This window comes from Colossoma macropomum, unplaced genomic scaffold (genome assembly GCF_904425465.1).
Source record: "Colossoma macropomum unplaced genomic scaffold, Colossoma_macropomum, whole genome shotgun sequence".
Classification (NCBI taxonomy): Eukaryota; Metazoa; Chordata; class Actinopteri; order Characiformes; family Serrasalmidae; genus Colossoma; species Colossoma macropomum.
In genome coordinates this window covers 14,523,885-14,549,608 of record NW_023494785.1, presented here as the reverse complement: position 1 = coordinate 14,549,608, position 25,724 = coordinate 14,523,885, and the positions used below count along the sequence as shown (strand labels likewise).

The 25,724-nt window shown below is 39.4% G+C and overlaps 1 protein-coding gene across 5 annotated transcripts in view; it reads right to left on the bottom strand.

The window, feature by feature from the left end:
* Positions 1-25,724, bottom strand: part of npr1b (natriuretic peptide receptor 1b) — an 82,119-nt gene that overhangs the window by 16,625 nt on the left and 39,770 nt on the right. For all 5 annotated transcript variants that reach the window (XM_036583539.1, XM_036583564.1, XM_036583534.1 and 2 more), the window contains 10 exons: positions 20,211-20,346; positions 10,315-10,409; positions 8,713-8,848; positions 6,091-6,175; positions 5,822-5,942; positions 4,723-4,797; positions 4,512-4,589; positions 3,943-4,047; positions 2,668-2,739; positions 2,233-2,392 (listed from right to left, as the gene is read on the bottom strand). In XM_036583539.1, coding sequence (XP_036439432.1) covers positions 2,233-2,392; positions 2,668-2,739; positions 3,943-4,047; positions 4,512-4,589; positions 4,723-4,797; positions 5,822-5,942; positions 6,091-6,175; positions 8,713-8,848; positions 10,315-10,409; positions 20,211-20,346 — 1,063 coding nt within the window. The remainder of the gene's footprint in view (positions 1-2,232; positions 2,393-2,667; positions 2,740-3,942; positions 4,048-4,511; positions 4,590-4,722; positions 4,798-5,821; positions 5,943-6,090; positions 6,176-8,712; positions 8,849-10,314; positions 10,410-20,210; positions 20,347-25,724) is intronic.

Sequence of the window (25,724 nt, the reverse complement as noted above, 5' to 3'; positions counted from 1 at the left end):
TCACTGTAGACTGGCAGGGTTGCCTACAGAGCACCACTAGTAGCCTGGTAATGAAGTAATATTCTTTTTTATTTGAGAATAATCCCATTTTATAGCAGAAGATTTCATCCACTACCCCCTGTAACTCCAATTCCAACGGGCAAGGTGACACTGGAAAACAAGGGGTAGGGGTAAAAATAAGAAATGGGATTGAGCCCAAGCTTTCACAGTCTGCTGGAATTTGAAGTCTGAGAGGAACAGGAATTCCAGCCAGGGAGTTGTCAGGCTAAGCACTGAAGCTCCAGTACAACTGGCACCACAGTTGGAGGTGGTTATGTGGACTGGCATTCACCAAAGCATTAATGTCAGGTGGAGAAAGGGTGCTTCTTGAAGATTGTGTAAAGGGGATGCAGTTTTTCATACCATTCCCACTTGGGAAGTGGCCCCTATCAAGGAGTGCTATTGGGCAGTGCTTCCTGCACTCCACCAAGAGCTAAGGACTCTCCTTCAGAGTATGTTGGAGGAAGGTGTCATCAGGGAAAGTTTGAGCCCATGGACAGCACCAGCAGTTATGGTGAAGAAAAGCAGAGGATGTGGAGTTTCTGCATAGATTATCGGAAGATGAATGTGGTGACTCATGACGACACCTATCCCCTACCTTGGATAGAGGAGTCCTTCACAAGTCTGAAAAGGGCAGAGTGGTACTCCACCTTAGGCCTGGCAAGTAGCTACTGACAGGTAGAAGTCCATCCTGTTGACAAGGAGAAAACAGCTTTCACCGCATCCATGGACCTTTACCAGTTTGAACGGATACCCTTTGGCCTCTGTAACGTCCCTGTAGCCTTTCAGCAGTTTATGCAAAACTGTCTGGGAGGCCTGGTGCACAATTTCCTTCTGATCCATGTGTACAATATATTTGCATATTCACCAGATTTTTCCAGCCATTTACCACACCAAGCATAGGCTTTTGGTTGGTTGAGGCACCATGGACCGAACCTTCAGCCTTTTATGACAGTCAGTTCAGTACCTTGTCAGTACCTAGTCAGTAAAGCCAAGGTAGCAAGTGATCCTGTGAAAATGGAAACTGTTTGAACATGGCATCCCCCAAACACAGAAAAAGAGGTCACATCTCTTCTAGGATTGTTGGGGTATTATACAAGGTTCATTCTCTCCTTTGCAAAGAGGGTGGGTCCCCTTAATAATATATTGACAGTGGGTGCCAAGCTGCAGGAGGTGGACTGGACCTCAGAGTGTGAGCAAACCTTCCACGATTTGACAAAAGGCCCTCCTGGTAGCTCCAGTTTGCAGATTTCAACCGTCTCTTCTGGCCCTACACGGATGCCGGTCTTCAGGTACTTGGAGCTGTGCTTGCCCAGGTGCAAAAGGGGAGGGAATGAGCCTATGCTAGCAAGGGCTTACATGATGCAGAAAGTATCGACACCAATTAAAGAGCCTTCAAATTATAGCTGCTGACCATAAAAAGGCAGTCATTAACAAATGTAAAGATTTTCTAGGGGGGCAAAGTTTCAAGTGTTCACTGATCACAGACCTCTCTCTGCTCCATCTGAAAACGGCAAAGTTGAGGAGTTAGGTCACTCAGCTAGCCAATTTTGACTGTGTTATCCAACATTCTGGAGGTCCAAACCGCCAGAATGTTGGTGCATTGTTCAGTCTGCCAGCGATGCCTACGACAAGACATGTGGTGCAGGTAGAGGGTCCGGAAGGTGAAAGAAGGGCAGGTTGAAAAGGGTGTCCAAGACATTTGCACTGAACATCACTGAACGTTAGCTGATGTTGTGATGCTGAGCTTTTGCTCCAATGAAAATACAGTCCACAAAATAAAAATTTAAACAGCAACTTTGTTAAAGACCACTCAATAATAACAACCTCGGCATAAGCAATATGTGGATGTGAACTTCACAACAGACTACCTAATTTCTGTGCTCATTTTCAAAAACATAATACTAATTTTTTCATGTCCATGTATAGAATATTTTCAATGTTTTAACTCTTGTTACCAGCTTGATTCTAACTACCTATTTATTATTATAGTCTGTATGCTTCTCCTATTGCTATTCTGCTGTTCTCCTGCTGTACTTTGCTCATGTTCTTTTATTTATTGGCCTTTCAGTGCTTTACTGATTCTTTTACTGTTTTATTTGCAGAGAACGCTCTGCAATGGCAGTGCAGAGAAACCAGGGCTGCTACACAGAACCCCTTGAGTGATGCTAAGAAGCAGGTCATATGACTCACGTGCATAGTAGGAGTGGGCATCCTCAGGGTCAGTTTCAGTCTTGAAGCTGGACAGCCCATAGTCAGTGATCTTCAGCACAAAGCGGTTATCCACCACACAGTTCGAGGACTTCAGGTTGCCATGGGATACAATCACACTGTTGTGAAGGAAGGCCATACCCTGTGAGGATAAAAAGCAGATGTGAGGATAGACAGAGTTCTAAAACCAGACTGCCCAATGAGTCTAAAATGTAGAATCATACTACTTAGGGAGTCTAAAATGGAAAATCAGGCTACTTAGGGAGTCTAAAACCGAAAATCAGACTACCCAATGAGTCTACAATCTAATATCAGACAACCCAAAGAGTCTAAAATCTTACTAGTCAATTCAGCTAGTTAACAACAAAGGGGGGAAATAGCTGAATGTGGCCACAAACAAAACACATATACACGTACCTTCACAATGTCGTTGATTAGTGAATATTTGAACATCCAATCCAGCGTGATGCTCTCATTCTCTAGAATGTCCTTAACACACACAAAGACACATCCCTCACCAAGGTTAGCTATACCTCCTTATGAAGACGTTGCTAAAACTCAGCAGTGTAAATAGCTATGAAGTACACCTATAGTAATTCATACAAACTTACACTGTAATTCCATGAAAGAGATTTCACATTCTCAAATTTTGCAAATCCTAGTGTGCTATGCAGCTTCACTGCAGTAACAGCCCATTATATTTGGATTTTAGGGTTCAAGGTTATTGATCAATACTCCACTTCACAAATACTTATTTTGTGTGCTGACATTTAAAAAGCTTACCAAAAATAGATGCTAAATAAAAACAGATGGCATTTAAACAGTTCCCTTGAAAATTCCCCTGAATGCAGCTTTATGTTTGACACATTGTGAAGTCAAATCTAGGGGAACAGTGTGCACTGCCATGCTATAAAAATTGTTGTTTGATATTACAAAATGCTTTAGTGCAAGCTGCATGCTCATACAACACAGTGCAGCATTCAGGACACATGAATACATGGGCATAGATTTCTGATTGTTTAGGATTACAGAGATATTATTACTTTCAATTATTATTATTATGACCAATATCTGTATCAACAAACAAATAAATAAATAAAGTACTGGCAGTATAAAAAAAATTAAAAATGTAAAATTGTATTCATAAAAGGCCTAGACAATGAAAGCGAAGAGTTAAGGGCACAAGGTTGGGGAGAGTGGGGGGGTGAGTTGGCTCAATGTTTTTATCTAATTCTGCAGGTTTTCCATCACTAGCCCCCATATTTCTGTTAGGGTTAAGCTGACAGGCATGAAACCGGTACAGTATTCTTTTCCTGACAGAGCAGTGGTGCTCATATCATGGACACCACACACTACATTATGTTGCCATACAGAAGAACTTGAGCTCCTACTGGAAACCTTTTTGTAGCACATGCATTACGTAACAGTTTCAATCATGGTCTTGAACCAGCATCACTTTGCTTTCGTCAACTCTACAGAGCTCCTTTAGAACACAGAGTCCGAGTATGCTGTGTAATGACGTTGTGTGCAGACATTTCCCGTTTAGTGCAGATACCATGGTTACCACTGAACATGCTCCTATGATTAACAGCTTAAAGGGCATGTGGGGAGGGTGGAGGGCGGGGAGGACACAAAGGCAGGTTTAGATTTATTCCAAAGCTGTGCAGGGGGTGAAGTGAAGTCAGGATGTACCTGCAGGCTGCCTCGTGGGCAGTACTCTGTCACAATGCAGACATTAGGTGGCTCAATGCATGCTCCGATGAAGCGAGTCAAATGGTCATTCTGCACATCCCTCATCTGAAAAACAGTGGAGAGAGAATAATGCACATACACACTTTCAGAAAAAAAAAATGCACCTGGGCTGTTGACATACAGCATGTTCAGAGTGGACAGAGTGGGGCTATCACTATTGATTATGTTAGTAATCAGTTAATTTACCAAGTAATTGTATTTTGACAATTAATGGAGTAATCAGTGAAAAAAAACTTTTAATTTAATGTTTAATAGCAAACATTTAATTTTACTCTATATACATCAAATTTACAACAAATATATACTAATGAAATTTTTAAAAACTTGAATCTACAGAAGTCGAAATTTGTTTTGTGCAATGTTTGATTTCAAATAACCATGAAATATTGTTATTTTTATCAAAAATGTTGGCACAGCACTGTCTTTTAGTCAGACAGTACTGAAAATTGCATCTATTTGCATCTAAGAGTACACAGTCCCTCAAAAGCAACGTCTCCTCATAAACTCACATGTTTAAGTTCAAACAGCACTTTCCTGGTCAGTTCGATGCGTTTCCTGTTGACATATTTGATGGCCACAATGTTTCCCTGGAGATCAGATAAACATTTTGAGGATGAGCAGTGTAGTGTATGTTCTTTGACATTCGAAAGAATCAATTGAAGGTTAACCTCACCATGGCAATCAGGCAGTGTGACCAGGCCTGTGTGAGGAGGTGTGTACCTTAAAGTAGGCGGTCTTAGCAAACACTTGGAAGTTCCCATCAGCAGTCAGCAGAGAGCCGTAGTTGGAGCCTCGCTGCAAAGGAAGAATGAAGCAGCTTCAGAGAAGATCTTAGTCTTTCTAAAAGCAATGGTTTAGGCAAAAGTCAAACTGACAGTTTTCCTCTTACTCCAAACACAATCAACTAAGACATGCGTATTGTCTGAAGTTTGATTCTTCAGTTTAGCACTGCGGCTACAAGACTAATGTAGGTAACAAATATTGGAAGTTTGCAAAGCATCCTTCAACTCACTGGAAACTTGGCTGCAACTGTTGCAACTGTCTCAACTTCATGAAACAGGTTACATGAAACAGCCAATGAGACATCACAAACAAATAATTGATTTCACTGAATTAAAGAACAACAAAAAAAAAAAGAAACAGGATGGTGTATTTGATGACTGAAAATGAGTTTCTCCTAAACAACTTAATGCAAGGTTGGTAGTTTTCACTTTGTTAGTTTCTTGACAACAAACTAATGAGTTTCTCAAAATTAACATATTTGTTACCAGCTGGCTAAATTACCCAGCTAACAGTAACTGTTTAAAAAGCAGTTTTTGTCCTGATGTTTTTGTAATCTTGTTAGCAAGATCATGATTTTTCAAATCTCTTAATGCCCTCTAATTTTTCATAGAGTGGAGATTCCTTTGGAAGTGAAATGATGAAAATTATTACAGAAGCAGAGACTGAGATGCGGTATGACAAGTATGACTGTAATGTAATGGCTACTTTATCATTAATTTTTCAAGGCTCATCATGCACAGAAAAGATTAAAAATTAATTATATAACAAAAGCCATAAATAGGTATATAGATAAATGATAGAAATATACAGAAATTAGAAGAGTAATGACAGCTGGAAAAATTATACACAGGTGAGGAGAAAATGTAGAAATTTACATTACTTTTTAGCTACATTAGCCTCATAGCTCAAATGCAAAACTAAAAAAAGCAAACTTCAGGCACCAACCACGTCCTGGCTGGAAAAATTTGGAAAATTGGAAAAGGGCAAAACTGAATAAATTACATTTTCTGGAGAACAGAAGAGCTTTCACACTCACCAGAGAGAGGGTGAGTTTGCTGCCTGCACTGCGCAGCACCTTCTCCAGATTGCTCATCTGCATCTCCTCCCAGGAGATCCGCCAGAGCTGAGCTGCCAACTCCTTCTCCAACTTCAGCTTTCTTTTATACGTGAGTGAGCATGCGAGAGAAAAAGAAAGGATGAGATCCATAATTGTGGAAGTGAGGAGACAAACACAAAAACAGACAGAGCTGGTCTATGAAGATGCTCATTCCATATGCACTCATGTAACATGTAATATGCACTTACCTGTATATGAAGACAGTGACGGTGAAGATGATGACGAGGATGAAGAACACAACAATAGAAACCATCTGATGTATTGTAATTGTCCCTGAAAACAGAATGTGAGAGAAAGAGGCTTTTCATACTAAGTGAACTTGCATCCTGCAACTGAAGTGCCAATGATAAGGTGGAACATTAAAGAACGGGGGAGGGAGAATTGCACAGTCAATGCCAGATGACTGTAGACATGCTAAACCCTGGGATGATGATGCATCTTACAAGGAAACAAAGGGTAAATTAATGAGGAGAGAGGAGATGTGACTGTTAGTAAAGGCTGCAGGTACAGTATCCACAGCTGACTGAAGGCATGTTGTTCATCATCTTAAAGACATTTTGATCTAAAGTCTTTAAAGGTATTTCTAAGACAAATATAAATGAGAATTATAGACCAAAATGCATTATAGACCACCTTCAAAAATGTTCTTATTTTAATATGGGAGTGGATTACACCTGCAACCCTGTTCCCAAAGAAGTTGGGACACTGTTCAAAATGTGAATAGAAACAGAATGCATTGAGGTGCATTTAAACCCTATTATTTAACTGAAAGTGCAAAGACAACATATCAAACAGTAAACTGAGAAATATTGTTTTTTGAAAAATATATGCCCATTTTGAATTTGATGCCAGCAACACATTTCAGAAAAGTTGGGACGGGGGCATGTTTACCACTGTGTTTCATCACCTCTTCTTTCAACAACACTCTGTAAGCATTGGGGAATTGAGGAGACACTGCTATAGTTTTGAAAGTGAAATGTTTTCCCATTCTTGTTTGATATAGGATTTCAGCTGCTCAACAGTTCAAGGTCTCCTTTTGTCATTTTTTTTCATTACATTTCATAATGCACCTAATGTTTTCAGTGGTGACAGGTCTGAACTGCAGGCAGGCCAGTTTAGCACCTGGACTCTTTTACTATAGAGTCATGCTGCTGTAATATGTGCAGAATGTGGTTTAGCATTGTCTTGCTGAAATAAGCCAGGCCTGAAAATCTCAGTTTCTGATATAATTTAAAAATGTTTATTGCCCTTTATATTGTGTGTAAATTTCATGATAAATGGACCAAAAGAAATGGCACAAAAAGTCTGGTTACATTGACTTACATTAAAAGTGAAAAATGTAAAAGTTTCTCCTTCTCCTGGAAAGTTACTATTTTGGAGATACAAAGTTTTGTTCCGACAACAGTGAGATGCTGCTTAAAACCTGTATATACCATTCAGCATTAATGGTGCCTTCACAGATGTGCAAGTCACTCATGCCATGTGCACTAATGCACCTCTTATCATGGATGCTGGCTTTTGAACTGTGCGCTGATAACAAGCCGGATGGTCCCTCTCCTCTTTAGCCCACAGGATGCAGAATCCATGATTTCCAAAAATAACTTCATATTTTGATTTGTTGGACCACAGGACATTTTTCTTTTTACTTCACCTCAGTCCACTTTAAATAAGCTCGGATCCAAAGAAAGCGTGGCATCCTGTTTATATATGGTTTCATCTTTGCACGGTAGAGTTTCATGTTGCATTTGTGGATGGAGCGACAAACTGTGTTTACAGACAGCGGTTTTCAGGTGGTGTTCCTGAGCACATGCAGTGATTTTCACTGCAGAATCACGTCTGTTTTTAATGCAGAGCCACCTGAGAGCCCAAAATTATGGCCAGCCAAAACTGGTTTTTGGCCTTGTAACTTGCATACAGAGATTTCTACAGATTGTCTGAGTATTTTAATGATATTATGTACCATAGATGATGCAGGCTTTCACAGAGTGGTGAACCCCTCCCCATCTTTACTTCTGAAAGACTCAGCCTCTCTGGGATGCTCTTTTTACACCCAATCTTGTACCTGATCTGTTGCCAATTAATCTAATTAGTTGTGAGATGTCAGATCTGTTTTTTTAGCACTATCCAACTTCACCAGTCTTTTCTTTCCCCTGTCCCAACTTTTTTGAGACGTCTTGCTGGCATCAAATTCAAAATGGGCAGAAATTTTTCAAAACTCAATAATATTTCTGTTTTCTTTGTGCTATTTTCAATGAAATATAAGCTTTAAATGATTTATGCATGTTTGCATTCTGTTTTTATTTACATTTTGCACAGCATCCCAACTTTTTTCGAAATGGGGTTGTACAAAATCAGTGCTACATTGCGGTTAATATCACCTTTATTAGAGAAACAAAAAAATTGTTTTCCATTATATGCCAACTATAATTCTTTTCAAAAGAAAGACTCATTATATCCATTATTGTTACAAATGGATATCATTTTGAAATGAAACTTTTCAAACAGTAAAGTTAATGCCTGATATGAATGTATTTCCAAAACAAAATTTTTAATTCAAAAATTGGCTTTTTGGCAAGCTTATTGAAAAATGATTCCACATGACTCCTGATGAAGCTGCCTGAGAGAATGCCAACTGTGCACAAAGCTGCAGCAAAAAAAAGGGGTGCTACTTTGAAGAATCTAAAACATAATACAGTTTTGATCCTTTTTGATCACTGTCTAATTCCATATGTGTTATTTTGTAGTTTTCATATATGAATCCCTTCTATCCAAACTGAAAAGTACTGTAGACTGGAAGATGTTGTACTCACGTGCAATACAGACAGGCTTATCATTTTTGAAGCCACAGAAGGGCACATCAGGGGGAACTAAGCCACCTGGCCACTGGAAGCCCATACCAGGCAGAGTCTGCATTTGCTTCTGTGTACCATTGTAAACTGCTACAATCTGCACAAAATAAAACAGAACATAACTGACAGGCAAATGCCAGTGTTGTCTCTAAAGAGACTAATTTTAAAAAGTCTGCGCACACACACACACACACACACACACACAATCTAAGCCGCTTATCCTCCTGGGTCGTGGGGGGTCTGCAGCCTATCCCAGTGCTCATAGGGCAGCAGGCTGGAAACACCCTGTACAGTTCGCCAGTTCATCACAAGGCAGACAGACAGGCATATACATTCACACACAAATTAACACCTAGGGGCAATTTAGCATGTCCAATTTGCCTGACTGCATGTCTTGGGACTGTGGGAGGAAACCCGAGCACCTAGAGAAAACGGGGAGATGGGGAGAACATGCAAACTCCACAAAGAATCCAGGCCCTTCTTGCTGTAAGGCAACAGTGCCACCATGCTTCCCATTTTTTGGAGGGTATAATTAGGCTTAGATATTGTAACTCCTAGAGGGCTTATTTGGAAAAAAAATGCTATAAATCCTGTTTTTGTGGTAGTGGGGGCATTTGAAGTAAAGGGCCCATATCAAGGAAAACTGAGTATAATATGCAAACAATGTAAAAGTTTCTAAATGTACCATCTGCTCCACAGGGTCCATATATGGAAAGCAGTTGCAAAAACAGCCTGTTTTGGATTCAATGTTTTTGTGTCACATTGTTACATATCTATTTATGCAACATTCAGCTGTTTAGCCTGCCTATTCACTTGAAGTTATGAAGACTTTGACTGACTTTATTTCTATATTAACCAGTGAAATATGGATAGGTTTTGAAAAATCAGTGCAAGGATATGGCCTCTTTAAACAGCTGTAATTATTAAGGCTTAAAATTATATTTCTACATTAGAAACACAGTATTTGGAGATTAGTACTGATTAGTGAAATGGTCTATAGTTCATTACATCAAAGAATCTATGCCAAACAATCCCAATGATCAGAAAACACAGAATCCGCAGGTTCTCTTTTGAGCCGGTGGGCTACACAACACTATAAAACAGTATGATCACTGACAGGCTTTAATATGCTTGAGATCAGCCAGCTGAGACTATTGACCTCTGTCCAGCAAAACTCTAAATCTACCCACTCTCTCATGCCCTCCCACTCACTTTCTCTTTCACACACACTTGCCAGACTCACTCCCACGCACTCCCACTCACACACACATATGTGTGACAAGAGCTAACCGTATAAACAACTCGTAATTAACCTTCTGGCTGGTCGACCTAGCAATCAGAGGAGAGAGGGAATTAGATTGAATGCAGGAACGTAATTATGCTGGATTTGGCAGTGACAGTGCTGCACAATGGGAAAGTAATGTGCAGTGCTCACAATGTGTGAGCGAGTATCATCATCTGAAAGAACAACAGCTAGCCCTATCTGAGATTTCTGAGAAAATAACACCTGCCTGAAGGCCCTGGTATGTGTGTGAGTGAGTGTCTCAGAGGGACCACAGCTACCTGAAAAATACTGGTGTTGGTATCAGTCATGTCCCACAGGGCGAAATCTGTCTCTCTGTCTCCATTCTTGTCTATCTGCACGGGCCCCGTCACACCTGCACACAGACCCCAGAGAGAGAGAAGAGTTTTCCTTTATTAACATCTGCGCACACACACTGATAGGACGATGTAATTTTATTACCAGCTATGATTGACGCGATGCTACAAAGCCGATAACAACCATGTTGGGAAAGAGAACTGACAGAGAAATAGAGAGATCTAAATTATCTATGATGGAAACACATTAAAAAGAATGGATTGTTACAGGACATTAAGTAAATTTTGTCTCTGCTGCAGAATGCAACATACAGTCTGAGCATTTTCTATAGCAGCACATTACTTAAGGTTACTATTCCCAATGTCAGCTAGAGGGGTGTAAATTCCCAGCATCAGCTAGAGGGGTGTAAAGCCCCCCATCAGTGGGCTGTGGAGCAGTGGAACTGCTTTCTCTGCAGTGATGGAACACCAGTCAATACCTTTAGGATGAGTTGGAGTGGAGTTTGTGATCCAGAACTAATCATCCAACATCAGTACCTGACCTCACTAATGCTCTTTCGACTGGATGCAATCAAATCCTCACAGCAGTGTTCCAACATCTAGTGTAAAGTTTTACAGAAGAGTAGATGTTGTGACTGCAGCAAAGTGAGGATAAACTCCCTATTAATACCCTTGATTTCTGATGTTGGATGAGCATGAGGCCTTACAGTGTAGTCACTTAGGGATCATAGTCACACAATAATGTGTTTTAATGGAGAGAGTCCACACATGCAGCAGAGACAACAGTGTGTGTCTGTAGGTGTGTGTGTGCTCATGCATGTGTTAAAGTGATTAAATGTGATGGAGTCCCATGCTCCCCATCCTCAGGTCTCTCCTTTCCCAGCCCCGGCGTGCCCTGTGTGATCTGTAGGCCGTGTGTGAGGGCTATGTGGCAGCACTCTCATTTCCTGCTCCAACAGCTTCCACACTATTCTGCCACAAGCAGACACTCAGGGGAAAGCAGCACTGACATTTAAACAGATATGAAAAGCTTAGCCATTACCAGTCTGAAAATGTCAAACCCATACAGGAGAGAGAGAGGGAGAAAGGGAGATACAAAAGGAAGGAGAGATATACAAAGAAGGGGGAGAGAGGGAACGAGAGGGGGGAGAGAGAAGAGAAAGAGCAAAAGAGAGACAAAGTGGGTGAAAGAGACAAATGAAGAGACAAAGGGAGACAGACAAAAAGACTGGGGACTGGGCATCTTTGAAGGATGGACGGATGGTGCAAAATACAAGGAGATACTGCAAGACAAGTCTGCTAATGTCCAAAGCGACACAGGAGTGGAGGAACAACAAAAAGATGAATGTCCTACAATGTCCAGGTTAAAGTCCAGATCTCAATCCAATTGTGAATCTGGGGCAATATTTGTAAATTGCAGTCCACAAGCATCATCCAACCAACCAGAACAATCTGGAGCAAATTTGCCAGGAATAATGAGTAAAAATCAGCAGGTGGTTCTACAAGTACTAGTGTGAAGGGGTTGGATTCTTATGCAAGCAGCATAATGTGGAATGTGATGCTCATGTCTTCCACATGATGGTCATCACGTAGGGCAACTATTCCCTGTATTTTACACTGAACATGACACGTAGCGTGTAATGCAAAAAGAAAAAGAAAGGAAAAAAGGGAACACAGTCAGTGAAACATCTATTGTGTAGGTACTAACGTGCTTTCAGATGAAATATTGATTCTATTCAGAAAGAAGTCTTAAACAAGAGAGCAGTTTTTGCTGATGGATTTCCCATTCAAAGGAAAATGGAGACTCATTTGGATGTCGATGCTCAGATGGAGATTTATATGACTGAGCCTGTGAGCACCAAGACACTAAAGTGCAGTTATATTAGCAGTCTTAGGTATCACACAACCTCCATGAGCTCCACAGTGACATCCAAATTTAAAACAATTTGTCACAGAGTAGTCTGTGCTTAACATACTTGATTTACCAGAGCAAAATGATTAAAATGTAACTGAAACATGCTGTCATTATTTCTTCTCCAAATAGGAAGGCTAATGTTAGTGAAATTGCAGTAACAGCTCAGGTCTGAAGGGTTATAATGGAGATTATACGTTGTATGGAGGATTGGTCCCTTGTGATCTGACCAGGACTAAAAGGTCTAAGTAACTAAGGCTCTTGGAAAATAGGACAAAATCAGAATGTTAAAATTGGCTTTGCTAAGTATTCTCTGGTGTAGATGATTCTCAGAAACGAGACAGATTTCTCAAGCATAGATAATATTCATACTGATCAGCTGGAGGAAAATTATAAGTATTATATGTCTATGAGTGTAAGTGATTTATGCATCTATCTATCTATCCATCCCTGCATCTACAGACAGGTGAGAAACCCAAATAAACGAGTGGAAAAACATGATTTGCTACCAGGCATGTAGAAATAAGCATCCTACCACGCTCTGTGGCACAGTTGGCCCAGCTGCCCTCAATTTTGGATTAAGGTGGCAAGATGAAAAGATCTTAGTGACTTTCAAAGAGGGCTCATTACTAGGGAGGTTTGAAAGATTAATGCAGGTGTATGTGGTCAGATGAGCCATATTCTCCACAAGCAGGTGAGTACCTGTGTGCCGTACGCCAAGGCAAAATAACTGTATTACACCAAGGCCTGAAATTTACCACTGTTTAGTGTTTCTATTATGCCGGGGAGTGGGGTGGGGGGCATTTTGCTGGCATGGTTTGGGGCCCACTTGTCCTCTAAGAGGGAAGGGTCACTGTAAATCTCACACACTCACATACACACACACACACACACACACACACATTTCCTAAACCGCTTATCCTTCTGGGTCGCGGGGAGAGCTAAGGCCTATCCTAGCAGTCATTAGGCGGAAGGTAGGATACACCCTGGACAGGTCGCCAGTCTCACTGTCAATCAGTACAGTTATCTTGACTGATCACCTTTCTCTTATAATAAAGTCTTTCTATATGTGTTTGTCCATCACTATCATTAATGTTTTTTCTTAAAATTCTGAGAAGAGAGAGAATTGAGAGAATATCCCCTGAAAAAATAAATTAAATTTGAACAAAAATACACATGCTCAAATCATATCATTTTTAAACATCTGTAGCTTGAACAGGGATCTTCGGTTTAAATCCATAATTTCCGGTCATATATTTATGTCCCTGCATGCAGACTCATGGGAAATGCAGTCCGTTTACAGTCAGCATCTTTCATGTTCCTTTACTACAGCAGGCTGAGCCAGCTCCACTTTTTCAACGTTCAAGACTGTCAAGGATGTACATTAATGTTGTACTCTAGTTCGTTAGCAATAACTAGCTAGCTAGTTTAGTAGGCCTGGCAGATTTAATCACTTAGTTACTTCATTAGACCTAGAAAAACCTTCTACATCTAAATGTGGATTTTTATGCCTACATGACACCTACATTTGGTTAACTAAGGTTTTTGACCAGAGAGTCTTTGAGCTCCGGTTTTGAGCTCTGTTGTCTGGTTGGGAAAAAGATTGTTGGTTAGAAGCATATTTTAACAAATACAATGATACTGAAGTGCATGTCCTGATAATGATTTTTCTATTGCTGAGGTTAAAGAGCAGTTTTAAAGAAAAACTAATGTTAATGAAGAAGCTAGTTACAACATCATTATGATGCTGCATTATAAAGCAGACTGATAGTCTATCACTTTTTTTTAAATATAATTATAATTATCTGACGTGTTCAGTGTAAGAGGGTTTTACATATTCCTAATGTAACATATCTTTTATGCTAATTATTAGTATTAAACGCTTATCACGTGATGGGTCAGGGAGTATGAGTAGTATGCCCCCCCTCAAAGCCGACATTGACGCCACTGTTATAAACTGGGCTTCATCATGCCAAAGCCCTCTGGTGCACATTTGTCTTTTCAACTTTCAACAATGTTACTACAGACATCAATGTGTTCACTGGTATAGAGCACAGTCTAAAGCAGTGATGAGGAGATTACAGAAGTTGTGGAAAGTGAGAGGCTCATTCTGGGAGGGATATGTTGGGTTAATGGAAAAGTCACAGTGGATCATTTGAAATGTTAAACATTTCTGCAGTAGTAATGAGAGTATCAGCATAACAAGAAGAACTTAGCGCAGCAGGGCTAAAATTGATCAGATGAGAATGGAGGCTGCTATGTACAATCAGCAATTTCACAAAAAATACTTATAAATACTGTTCATCTGCAGTAATCCATCTCTGTCCACACATTCAAGAGGGTTCGGGTCAGGCTGGGCCTCAAATTTAGCATTACCAGTCGAGCCAGGTCAAACTGACCCGGTGTTTCACAGAGGTCGGGTTTGGGCTTCAGTTTCATTCTCGCGCAGACCTTATTATGCTCTCTGAAAAAACACTGTAACTAAATCTTGTATGTCTGAAAAGGAAAAGTGCAAAATTTTTAATATACATTAATGTCATAAACATTTGTTTCAAGCAACTTAAGACCACTTCTATTAATCCATTTGTCATCAAATTTTTACTTAACGTAAAACAGCTTCCAGGTTATAAATACATATGTATAAATTTCAGCTCAGGTTTTACCTCAGTTCCATGTTTTGTGTCATAGTTAAAACCTCAGAGTCTGTTGCAGCCTGACAACCCACAGAGCTCTGCTATCCTGAGGTCAGGTCTGCATGCTAAACTGATGGATAAGTGATGCTCATTTGGAGCATGAATGTAGAGGGGTACAATGAAGAGTATTGAACTTATCTTTTTCATCTGTCCCCCATGTGAGAAAGACATAGGGTATAATTTCCTTTCTGTGTTTAATAAAAGCGTGTCTGAATAGAAAGAATGACCCTGAGTCTGTCCAGCCAAACACAGATATACAGCTCTGATAGTGACCAGCTTTGGAGCTGATTATCTAAATTACACGATCTGCTGCACTGAGGGAAAGATGGTTGAAAGGAAAGGAAAATGTCATATATATCTCACCACTGAGCGCCAAAGAAATATCCTGGTGTTTTTACCTTGGCCAAGGACATCACAAAAGAGCATCAGATAACATCCTAATTGGTTAGCCACACAATTCCACACAATCTTTTTGACAAGTCTGCCAATTACCATGGCTCTATGTAAAATATCCCAATCTGTTTGAGGGCTTCTGTAGCACAATTAAAATAACCCAGGACAAGGCTCTAATATGTAAAACTCAGACCACTATTATATTTTCTAAGCAAAATCGCAGTTTTAGATTTTCCATTTGAATGGGAGATTTAATCTTTGAGGTAAGAAAAAGAAAAAGATTTAGACTCATTTTTGTTGGTACCGTTGTACATTTAAACTGTAAATTCAAGTACTTTTAGTGAAAAAACTTTTTGTTGAAATGTGAGGCAATGTGCAGTTTAATTCATATGTGTTGGGCTGGTTTCCCAGGCAGGGATTAAGCCTATCCTGAACTACGTGAATCTCCACTGAGAAATCTTTGTCTAGGACCAGGCTTAATCCCTCTCCAGAAAATCGACCCTTATGTCTCTAGTGTATACTAAACACTACTTCTAACTGTTTTTTGAATATACAGTATAAATAAATACAAAAATAAATGTTTAAATCCATTATTAAATATTTTTTGTTAAAAATCGGTAATGGATCACAGCAACAATACTTTAATACTTGCTGTTAGTACAAAATTGTGTAGTATGTTAATATATTGCTAACCTGAAAAACATGGAGTTTGAAGAGTAGTACATAGTCTATATCTTTTATTGCACAGTTGGGACACAGCATGAGTGTTTGATGTTTTTTTTTTTTCCCAATGGGAATCAAGGGGCCCTTTTGTCGGTAAGATCTTTTGCCCTTCTGCCACCCCCATTCGCACACCCCTGTTGAAAGAGCTTGGCCAGCATCCTTATGGCTTTAGACCATCAGCACCAGGGCCATGTCAACCATAGAGAGAGAGAGAAAGAGACAGAAATTCATAGGGGCTCAAAGAAGGAGGGAGGAGAGGATGGAGAGCTAAAAGCAGGGAGGCAGAGAGTGATAGTTGGAGGGGAGACAGAGCAGAAGGGACAGATGGATGGGGAGAGATAGGCGGAGAAGCTGACAGAAAGCTGATTTTAAAGAGAAAGTGTCAGACTGAAGCTCTGGACTGAACCGATTAGAGTTCTGGTCACTGCCACTGGAGGTGGGCCACAAGGAAATGAGAGTACACTGCATGAACCACTGAATCTGCACAGAGCTCCACACTAAAAAGACTGAACATCCAGCATGCTCTACAGCCTCTAATGCCTCTCTTTTAAGAAGCATGGTGTATATTGCAAGGATACTGAGATTCAGATTTGTACTGAATGATGTCAGTGCAATGATACATATATGTTGTAACAGATTTAATCTAAAGAAGAACTGCAGGTTTTCTAATACCGTCTCTTGTGTCCAAGTAAGGCAAAAACATGCATTTGGTTTTGCAACAATTTAGTTACTGCAGTCGATACAGATGATAATAAAAGCATGTTGTATTTTACATTATTCATTTACATTCATTAGGAAAAGAAAGAGAATAGGCAGTAAATACTACAGCATCTCACCAAATGCTCATGTCAAATGAAAATAGAAAAATAACACAAATTGTATACAAAATATTATATACAGTGGTATGCAAAAGTTTGAACGTCCCTGGTTAAATTATATGTTCTGTTGATTTTCTAGGTGAAAATAACACTGCAAAAAATTGTCATGTAATATTAAGGTAACTTGGAGGCAGCCAGTTGGCTGTAAGTTACTGTTACTCAGAATGCAGCTCACTACTGCTAGCTAGAATCCAGTGTGATACTGTATCGAATTTTTGAGGACATTACCATTAATGACATGACAGTGAATTATTGCATACTGACAGTAATTCATTCTAACTAAAATATGGTAAAACACTTTTACTGTAAAAAAAAACTGTTAATATGTTACCAGTGACTGTGTTACCCATTGACTCATCCACCTGCCCCAGTCTGCATTGCTTATTGTACCTTAATGTTGTACGCCTGATATTCCCACAACACTGTCACACTTACAACACTAATGCAGTGAGATAACTTCACATGTCCACACCTTAAATCCAGGTTCCCTAAATAGCAGAGATATACACTTACCACCTGACCAACAAGCCGACTCTTTGATCAAGCAACCAGTGCATTTTCAGCCTGAGTGAACCCTATGATACTTACAATGCGATATTTCGGCCAGAAAGAAGAATCTCAACTGTGTCATTCAAAAAGAAAATCATTACATTTATTATTTCACTCAGCAATAAACTAAAACACACTCCAATGCAGTAGCATATGACAAGCACTCAAATCTGCGTTAGTGCTCACTAGAGTAATGAGTGAGTTATATTCTTGACCTTCGCCCATTTTTTTACATGATTGATGCCACAAATGTCGTACAAAAAAGGTGAACCAACATTATGGCTGTGAAGATTTTAGCACTACTGTGTTGCGGTTGTATATCGCGGCCTATCAGATTTTTAACTTGCTTCTGTAGCTCAACTGGCTGTCAAAGTTGGCAACTGAACTCTTGAACATCGGAGCTGTGGTCAGTGGAACGTTGCCACTGGTGGTAGTTTTCTGTTCTGGCTCCATTGAAAACAATGGAATACCAGCTTTGCCGTAATCTGTCTACCGTCAATATGTAAACGCAAGAACTCAAAAGTAAAACTCTAATAACTCTAAGGTACTCTAACGTAAAAAAAACTAGGCAATAAATCTAAGGAACTCTAAGGTAAAACTCTAAAACCTCAAAGGAATTCTAAGGTAAAAACTCCAATAACTTTAAGGAACGCTGAGGTACAACCAATAATTTTAAGAGGTTCTAAGGTACAATTCTAATAATTCTAAGGAACTTTAAGGTAAAACTCAAATAACTCTAAGGAACTTAATTTACAAACCTAATGACTCTAAGGAGCTCTAAGGTAAAACTCTAGTAACTCTAAGGAACTAATGGGTTAATGCAAATTATTACTCCCGCTATCTTACTGCCATTACTGTTATTACAACCTTGTTTTACTTCCTTTGTAGAAGCGAGAGACTGGCTCTCTTCACCTGAAACATATGAGCTTCACACACACACACACACACATGTGCACACAGAGTCTGGTAAAGGGCATCACCAGCTACAACTGCAGACTGTTCTATTTTATAACACAATGTGAAGCCAGGGTTTGTGCAATAACAGAATGAAACCACCTGGCAGTCCAGCAGCAGCAGCCACTTCACTCAGCAGGTAAGAAGCTGGGGATTAATCAGACTCTCTCTTTCCATCTGAGGAGGCTTTGCTTTATTGAGCAGTGTCGTTTGATCGGAGGCGATGCAGTGAAAAGTGAGCAGAAGCAGTTTCACTACACCTGCCCTGCCAGCGCTCACTGACCACTCAATATTTCATTCAGCTCTACCAGGACAACACGACATCCAACACAAGGCTGGATCAATGACTCAATAGTAGAGAACGATACCCATTCAAAACAAACAAAAAACGACTGTGTTATTCATCTCTTCATCTGTATTAAAATAAGCGTCTGATAGTTAGAATGAGAGAGAGAGAGAGACAGAGAGAGTGAGAGAGGGAGAGAGAGATAGAGAGAGAAAGAGGGAGAGAGAGAGGAAGAGAGGGAGAGAGAAGAGAAAAAGAGAGAGAGACAGAGAGAGAGAGAAAGATGATAAAAGGAGAGAGAGGAATAGGAGAAAGAGACAGACACTAGAAAAGGAGAGAGAGCGAGAGAGAGAAAGATATTCCAGATTCCTTTTTTCACATTTGTCAATATGCAAGTAAATCCTCTGAGCTTTAGAGAAGCCCTCAGTCACATGGCTGAGTAGCAGAAATATACCATATTAATTATAACACATCACCCCATCAGCACTGCGCATGCTGCAAATGCATACTGCACAGATCTGATCTGCATGTGAATCTCAGTGATTACTGATGCCAATCATCCCACACATAAAAACATCTTGATATTATACAAGGCATTAACTGCAAAGTCAGAAGGAATAATGATAAATGTTTGTACATCCACAGAAGGGCTGTGAAAGGGCCTAAAAATTTGGTTGGAAACAAAATGCAGACAGAATACAACAGTGTCTCCGGCTCTCTAGATTAAAAACTGTGAAAAGTTGGGAGGAAGAATAAAGTAAGGAGAAAAACTGTGAAACACTTATTTTTTTGGGGGGCATGAAATTTTAACCCAACTCGTGACCAACAAATATCTATGAAATTACATCCAAACAAAACTAAAATTGATAGTGGGATCTGACATCAATAGTCAGTTCAAGCAAGCATTTCAAACCCCTCTGCACAGGCCTGAAAGCCGCAATTAGCTATTTCAACAATAAGTGTTGCTGAATAGAACGCATTCCTATCTCAAAATTCACAGGATAAATGCAAGAACCAAGAAAGTACAACATTTCAAGTATGTGAATGGTTTCATTATGTTTTATGTTTTCTTTTTGTAAAAAAGAAACATTCTCTTCTTTATGCTTTTGTTGGGATGTAATAAGTGAACTTGACAAACAGGAGGTCTGAAATGCATTATATGCTTTGAATGTTTAGTCGGATGGATATGAATAAAATGTTACATCAACACAGATCTTTCAAAAAGAAGTGAACTAAACAACATCAGTCGTGCTGATGCAACATTTTATTCATGTGCAACTGTTTGACACTTTCAATGCACCATGTCAGTTTATTCAACACACCATGTTTTTCAGTGCAGGCAGTGTCATAAAAAAACAGCTACACACAAATCGACACAGATTAAGCTGAGTGGTCATTTGTGAAGGGTGAACCCTGAACCTGTTCCACGTGTTCAGGGAGTTAATGTGGTAAAGATGGAGGTTTGTTCTGACCGTAATATGTTCGGTTCCACATCCTCTTGGTGATGCTCTCACTGGAGGGTCGGCCTTGGCTCTCTGCCAAGCTCTCATTCAGCGCATGAACATACAGCATCAGGCCGTCATAGAAGCCTCCAGAGATGATGTTCATCTGCAGATTAAACAAATCTAATTAGAAAATCTTATATAAAATAACCCATGATCTTAATGTCATTAACTCAATTTTAGTGACCTACAATTTATCACATTTCTTATATGTTACATGTTCTGAGGAAATTCAGCACTTCAAATCCCTTCTGTCACAGAAATGACAAAACAGAAGCCAGGGGCACATCAGAAACTGTTTGACATAAACCATAAACACCATGTAGGACCCTGAAATTTTAGCTTATTCTTTTTAATTTTTGCATTATATGAGTCGCTCAAGTTCCTGGGTAGCACCATATGCAGGGACCTGATGTGGGAGAGGAACAAAGTCTCCATGGCCAAGAGAGCACAGCACAGAATGTTCCTCCTAATAGCTGTAAAAATGTAACCTGCTGCAGAGCCTCACTGAGTCCATACTCACAACATTCATAACCATCTGGTCTTGTTCCTCCACCTCAAAAGAACAAACCAAACTCGCAGAACAGCAGAGCCGATCATCAGATGTAGTCTGACAGCTCTTCATCTGCAACAGCTGGGTGATAAAGCATGCGGGGAAATTAACAGCTGACCCCTCTCATCCCGGACATCACCTCTTCCGGTCTCTCCCCTTTAGTAGAAGATTCAGGGCCATCAAATCCAGCATAACCAGACAACATTTGCTAACAACATTTTCCCCAAAGCTGTAGCGCTTTTTAATCACAGTGGACACCTCACACTTTAAACTCAAACTGAAACTGAAACTATAAACCTCCAGCAAAACTTCTTTTTAACATAATGCTTATTTGCACAACTGTACAAATGTTCATTTTTACAAATGTTCATGTCATCTTGTAATATACTATTGAAATAGTTACAGTCTCCTCAGACCTGCATATGTACAGACATTAATATTTGCATATGTACAGATATTCACACCACTTCTAACTCCTTTTACGTTGGCTCTTTATTATACTTTCTTATTCTTTATTCTATTTTTATTGTATTTGTCCCTTAGCTAAATGTTAATTTGTGTGCTCGTCTAGTCTGTTCAGTATGTTACATGTCATACTCTGATTCTGATTCTGATATTACAAAAGCAACCTTCCAACATGGGGAGTTACATGCACGTAGGTACACTACCATACAAATGCTTGCCATAAATGTTTTAATAATAAGAATGTAACAGATTCCACCCAGCCTGCCAGCCAGCCTGTCCCCACTGCTTCCAAGTCCTCAGCAGCGCAAATGTCCGATGTTTCACCTCGTCGAATACTAACACCTGGGTCTCGTTTCCCTGCCTATCACCAGGCCTATAAATCTCTCCTCTCATATCCCACATAGCATAGCAGGTTTGTTGATTTTCTAAGTGAAATTAAAAAAGTTAAAGTAAGTAACAATAACATCCTCAAACTTAATTATGCCATTTTTCAGAAAGTTTTAATGCATGATTTCTGGCTGAATTTAACATATAGGAAAATAACAGAATAACAGTGCCACAACAGGCCACTTTTTTTTTCTCTAGTATGTTAAATTTTGGATTAAAAGGTGGGGAAGTATGTTCTCTTTAGAGGAGGTGTTAACTTATTTTCACCTAGAAAATTAACAAAACATGTTATTTGACCAGGGGTGCCCAAACTTTTGCAACTGTAGAATAGCAAAAATGGACATGGCAAGTGAGTACAACAGTAGTAGTCTAAATCTGAATGGTAGTGTAAGTCTGATGTATGTGTGCTTTTAGTGGAGCATAGATGCTTTACCCACACAAGTCTCTGACATTTCTTTTATGTAAAGTATATTATACAAAAGCACTTTCTCTCTGCGTATAATTGAATGGGAGGCCAGAAAAACACTTGAATCAGAGAGCTTTGAGATTAAGGAGATGCTCTCAGTCCTCCATCAGTACGAGTATCAGCATGAGCATTCCTGAACTTTCTTTGCCCCATCATCCTCCTGAGCCCTAGGCTTATTATTCAGCTATTACTCATAAGACTTACTATTCAGTAACTAGACATTATAAAGGAGGTGACCGGTCACTGATCGAAATATGAATGGGTAAGCTTGTAACACTCAACATGTGGTTAGCTTGCTGGTTACTCCGTGAATGGGGAAACAGACTTTTCTATAATATGTATTATATTATATATAATATAAAGCTAATTTGTAAGTTGTATAGTTATTAGAGTGAGTACACCTTAGAGTTAAGGGGTTAACTAAGGGTTCATAGAAGTAAAGTTGATTGTAGATGTAACCTACCAGTTGGAGCTAGGTCATTCTGCTCTGGCTAAAGGTCAGTCTGAAGTGTGGGCCTCTCCTTCATGTTATGGCCTGTTTGCCAGAATGATTAATAAGGCAGTGCGACCTAACACACAGCTGTGCCCAAGATCATGGCAAAACATATGCCATAGTGTTTGTGCCTGGGGGGGACTATGAATACCCCTTAGCATGCCGTATATTTATTTGGTCTATTTTCAACAGAAAGCTGAAGGAACGCTGACACAGCAGCCAACACATACCGACACTGCAGTTATACCTGAGTTATGGTCTTTTATATCATATCTGAAAGCTGAGTGAAAGGCATTCAAACTAGATGTGTTCTCAGGTAGACCTAATTCATGGCACAGTTTAGCAATGAACAGGTGAACCAGTCAGTTTCACTCAAAACCAAAAGGTGCTTTGATGTATGTGAGATACACATTAAATTACCTTTCAACATCAGACACATAATTAAATGGGTCATCCAGTCAAAACACAAAAACAAGCAGATGGAAAACTTCCAGATCACACAAGTGTGCATGGAAATGAATGCATTCACACACATACACACACAAAAACACACACACACACACACACACACACACACACACACACACGCACACACGCACACACCTTGATGTCATTTTTTGTTGGATGACTACACCTGGGAAGGGTAACAACGATGTTGGATTATCTCCATTTGTATATTGTCTGCCTGACAGTGCGTTTGTGAGTTGGTGCAAGTCCAAACTCTCCAAAAATAGTTTTGGAACCTCTTCCAGGCTAATGAGTTTCTCTGAGGGCCTCAGAAATCTCATTTGACTCAGACATGGCAACAAATCTGCGTGGTAAAAAACATACTTTGAGGGTGAAGACTCAGGTTGATGTTTTTTTAAACAGGGAAAGGTTAGCCACACTCACACCTGAGTGTCATTCAACTGACTGAACCTCCTGACCCTAATTATCCCCTACAAGTTCACTAAGTTTTGCCAACCAAAATTTAAAACGTTGGATCACTTTGTTAAATAAATATACAAAAGTATATATGTGCAATAGTTATTTATGACTTAAATGAAGATCTGATCACACGTCAAGCTTATGCAGAAAGTCACATGATGTTCAAGGATTCACAAACCTTCAAGCAGCACTATATATATGGTACTGTGCACAAGTCAGAGACCATCCTTCACTTGTTTCTTTTACAGTCAGGATGTCCATTAAGTACAAGTTATTAATTTTTTAAGAGATATTTCTGAGAAAATAATATATATAAGACATAAGATAATCCACTTGCATGAGGAGGATAAAAGTCAGAGGATAGTAACTGAAAAAGCAAAAAAAGACATTAAAAGACATATTTATAATTGGACTCCGAACAACTGTTCAAGACCTGGTACACCACCACAACCACCACAATCAGAAAATTCACAGGTGTTTCTGTCCATCCTTCCACCGTGAGAAGACATCTCGACATTGTGAGTCTGGAAAAACATGTAGCTGTCAAGAAGCTGTTACTGAGAAAAGGAAACGGACAGAAAAAGAAAAAAAAAAAAAGCTCACTGGCTCTGGTACCCATGGTGACCAGGCTTACCCAGATCATAAACGCAGAATGTGCTTCTCCCTGCAAGGTTTACTGCTGTAATGATCCTGGGCCGACTTCTTCTTAACAGCATTCCAAAAGGTGGTCTGTTTAGACGATTTTCAAGGTTCTGTGACACATCAGAGCAAGCCTAATGGGAGCGATCTATCACCCTGGCATGGCCCATGCAGAAAAAAGACAACAATCCTTTGACTCCAAGTGAGGTTGAGTGAAGGAGACAGCAAAAAATAAATGAGACAAAAGAAAACAAAGATATTCTTCTTTTCTGCTAATTGTTGGAATTCTATTTACTAATTTTGTTGATACGAGTAATGTAAGTGCAAGTTGACAGTTAGTTCATACTATACTTGGGCCAACACAGCATCATGTTATCCAGGGGTAGGTTTGCACTAGGCAAAGGTAAGCAGCCGCCTATGGCCTGCATAAGCCAAGGTCCCAATAAAAAATACAAATCAAATATACTGTACATGCTGATGGCAAATAGACTATTATCTGAAATATATGTACATTTTAAAAATGTTTTAATAGCTGCAATTGTAGTGATTACTTTCATTCATTTCACTGCAGTCCCTTACCAGTCATGGTTATAATGGGCTATTCCATGTTGTTACATGATGACACAACTGCATATAGACAGATCGTTATGAACAAGGCAATGAAGTGATGATCTCTATTATGGAGAGGAGGTCCATCTGTGTGATTTTTAAATGTTGAGAGGAAAATCTAACAAAGTTATCCAAGCACAGCAGAGACATGCAAAACTAGTGTGGAAAGCAAAAAATGTTGCTGCTCTCTCAAAGCTCTCAAAGCTTTTTCAGTCAGAACAGACAATAGGGTTACATTACTTATTACTTCCTGGAAAAAGTAATCTCACTACTCATTACTTAACTTTTACATTACTCTGTACCAAAGTTATCTCACTACATTGGTAGATAATATTGCTTATATCAAGCATTATTTCTTAAAACAAGCAAAGTTATCTGACAATATAGTGAGAAAATCTCACTTAATATACAACTCTATTTCCAAAAAAGTTGGGACGCTGTGCAAAATCAATAAATAAAAACAAAATGCAATGATGTGCAAATCATTTAAACCCTATATTTCATTGAAAATAGTACAAAGACAAGGAATTAAATGTTGAATGTTGTTTTTTGAAAAATATATGCCCATTTTGAATTTGATGCCAATAACATGTTTTAAAAAGTTGGGACGGGGGCAGGAGACCAACTGCAGTAGTTTTGAAAGTAAAATGTAAAATGTCAGCTGCTCAACAGTCTCCTTTGTCGTATTTTTCATTTCATAATGCATAAAATGTTTTCAGTGGTGACGGGTTTGGAGTTTAGTTTAGCACCCAGACTCTTTTAGTACGGAGCAATGCTGTTGTAATACATGCAGAATATGGTTTGGCACTGTCTTGCTGAAATAACCAGGGCCTTCCCTGAAAAAGACATCATCTGGATGTCAGCATGTCAAAACATGTATATATCATTCAGCCTTAATGATGCCTTCACAGATGTGCACATCACCCATGCCATGTGCACTAATGA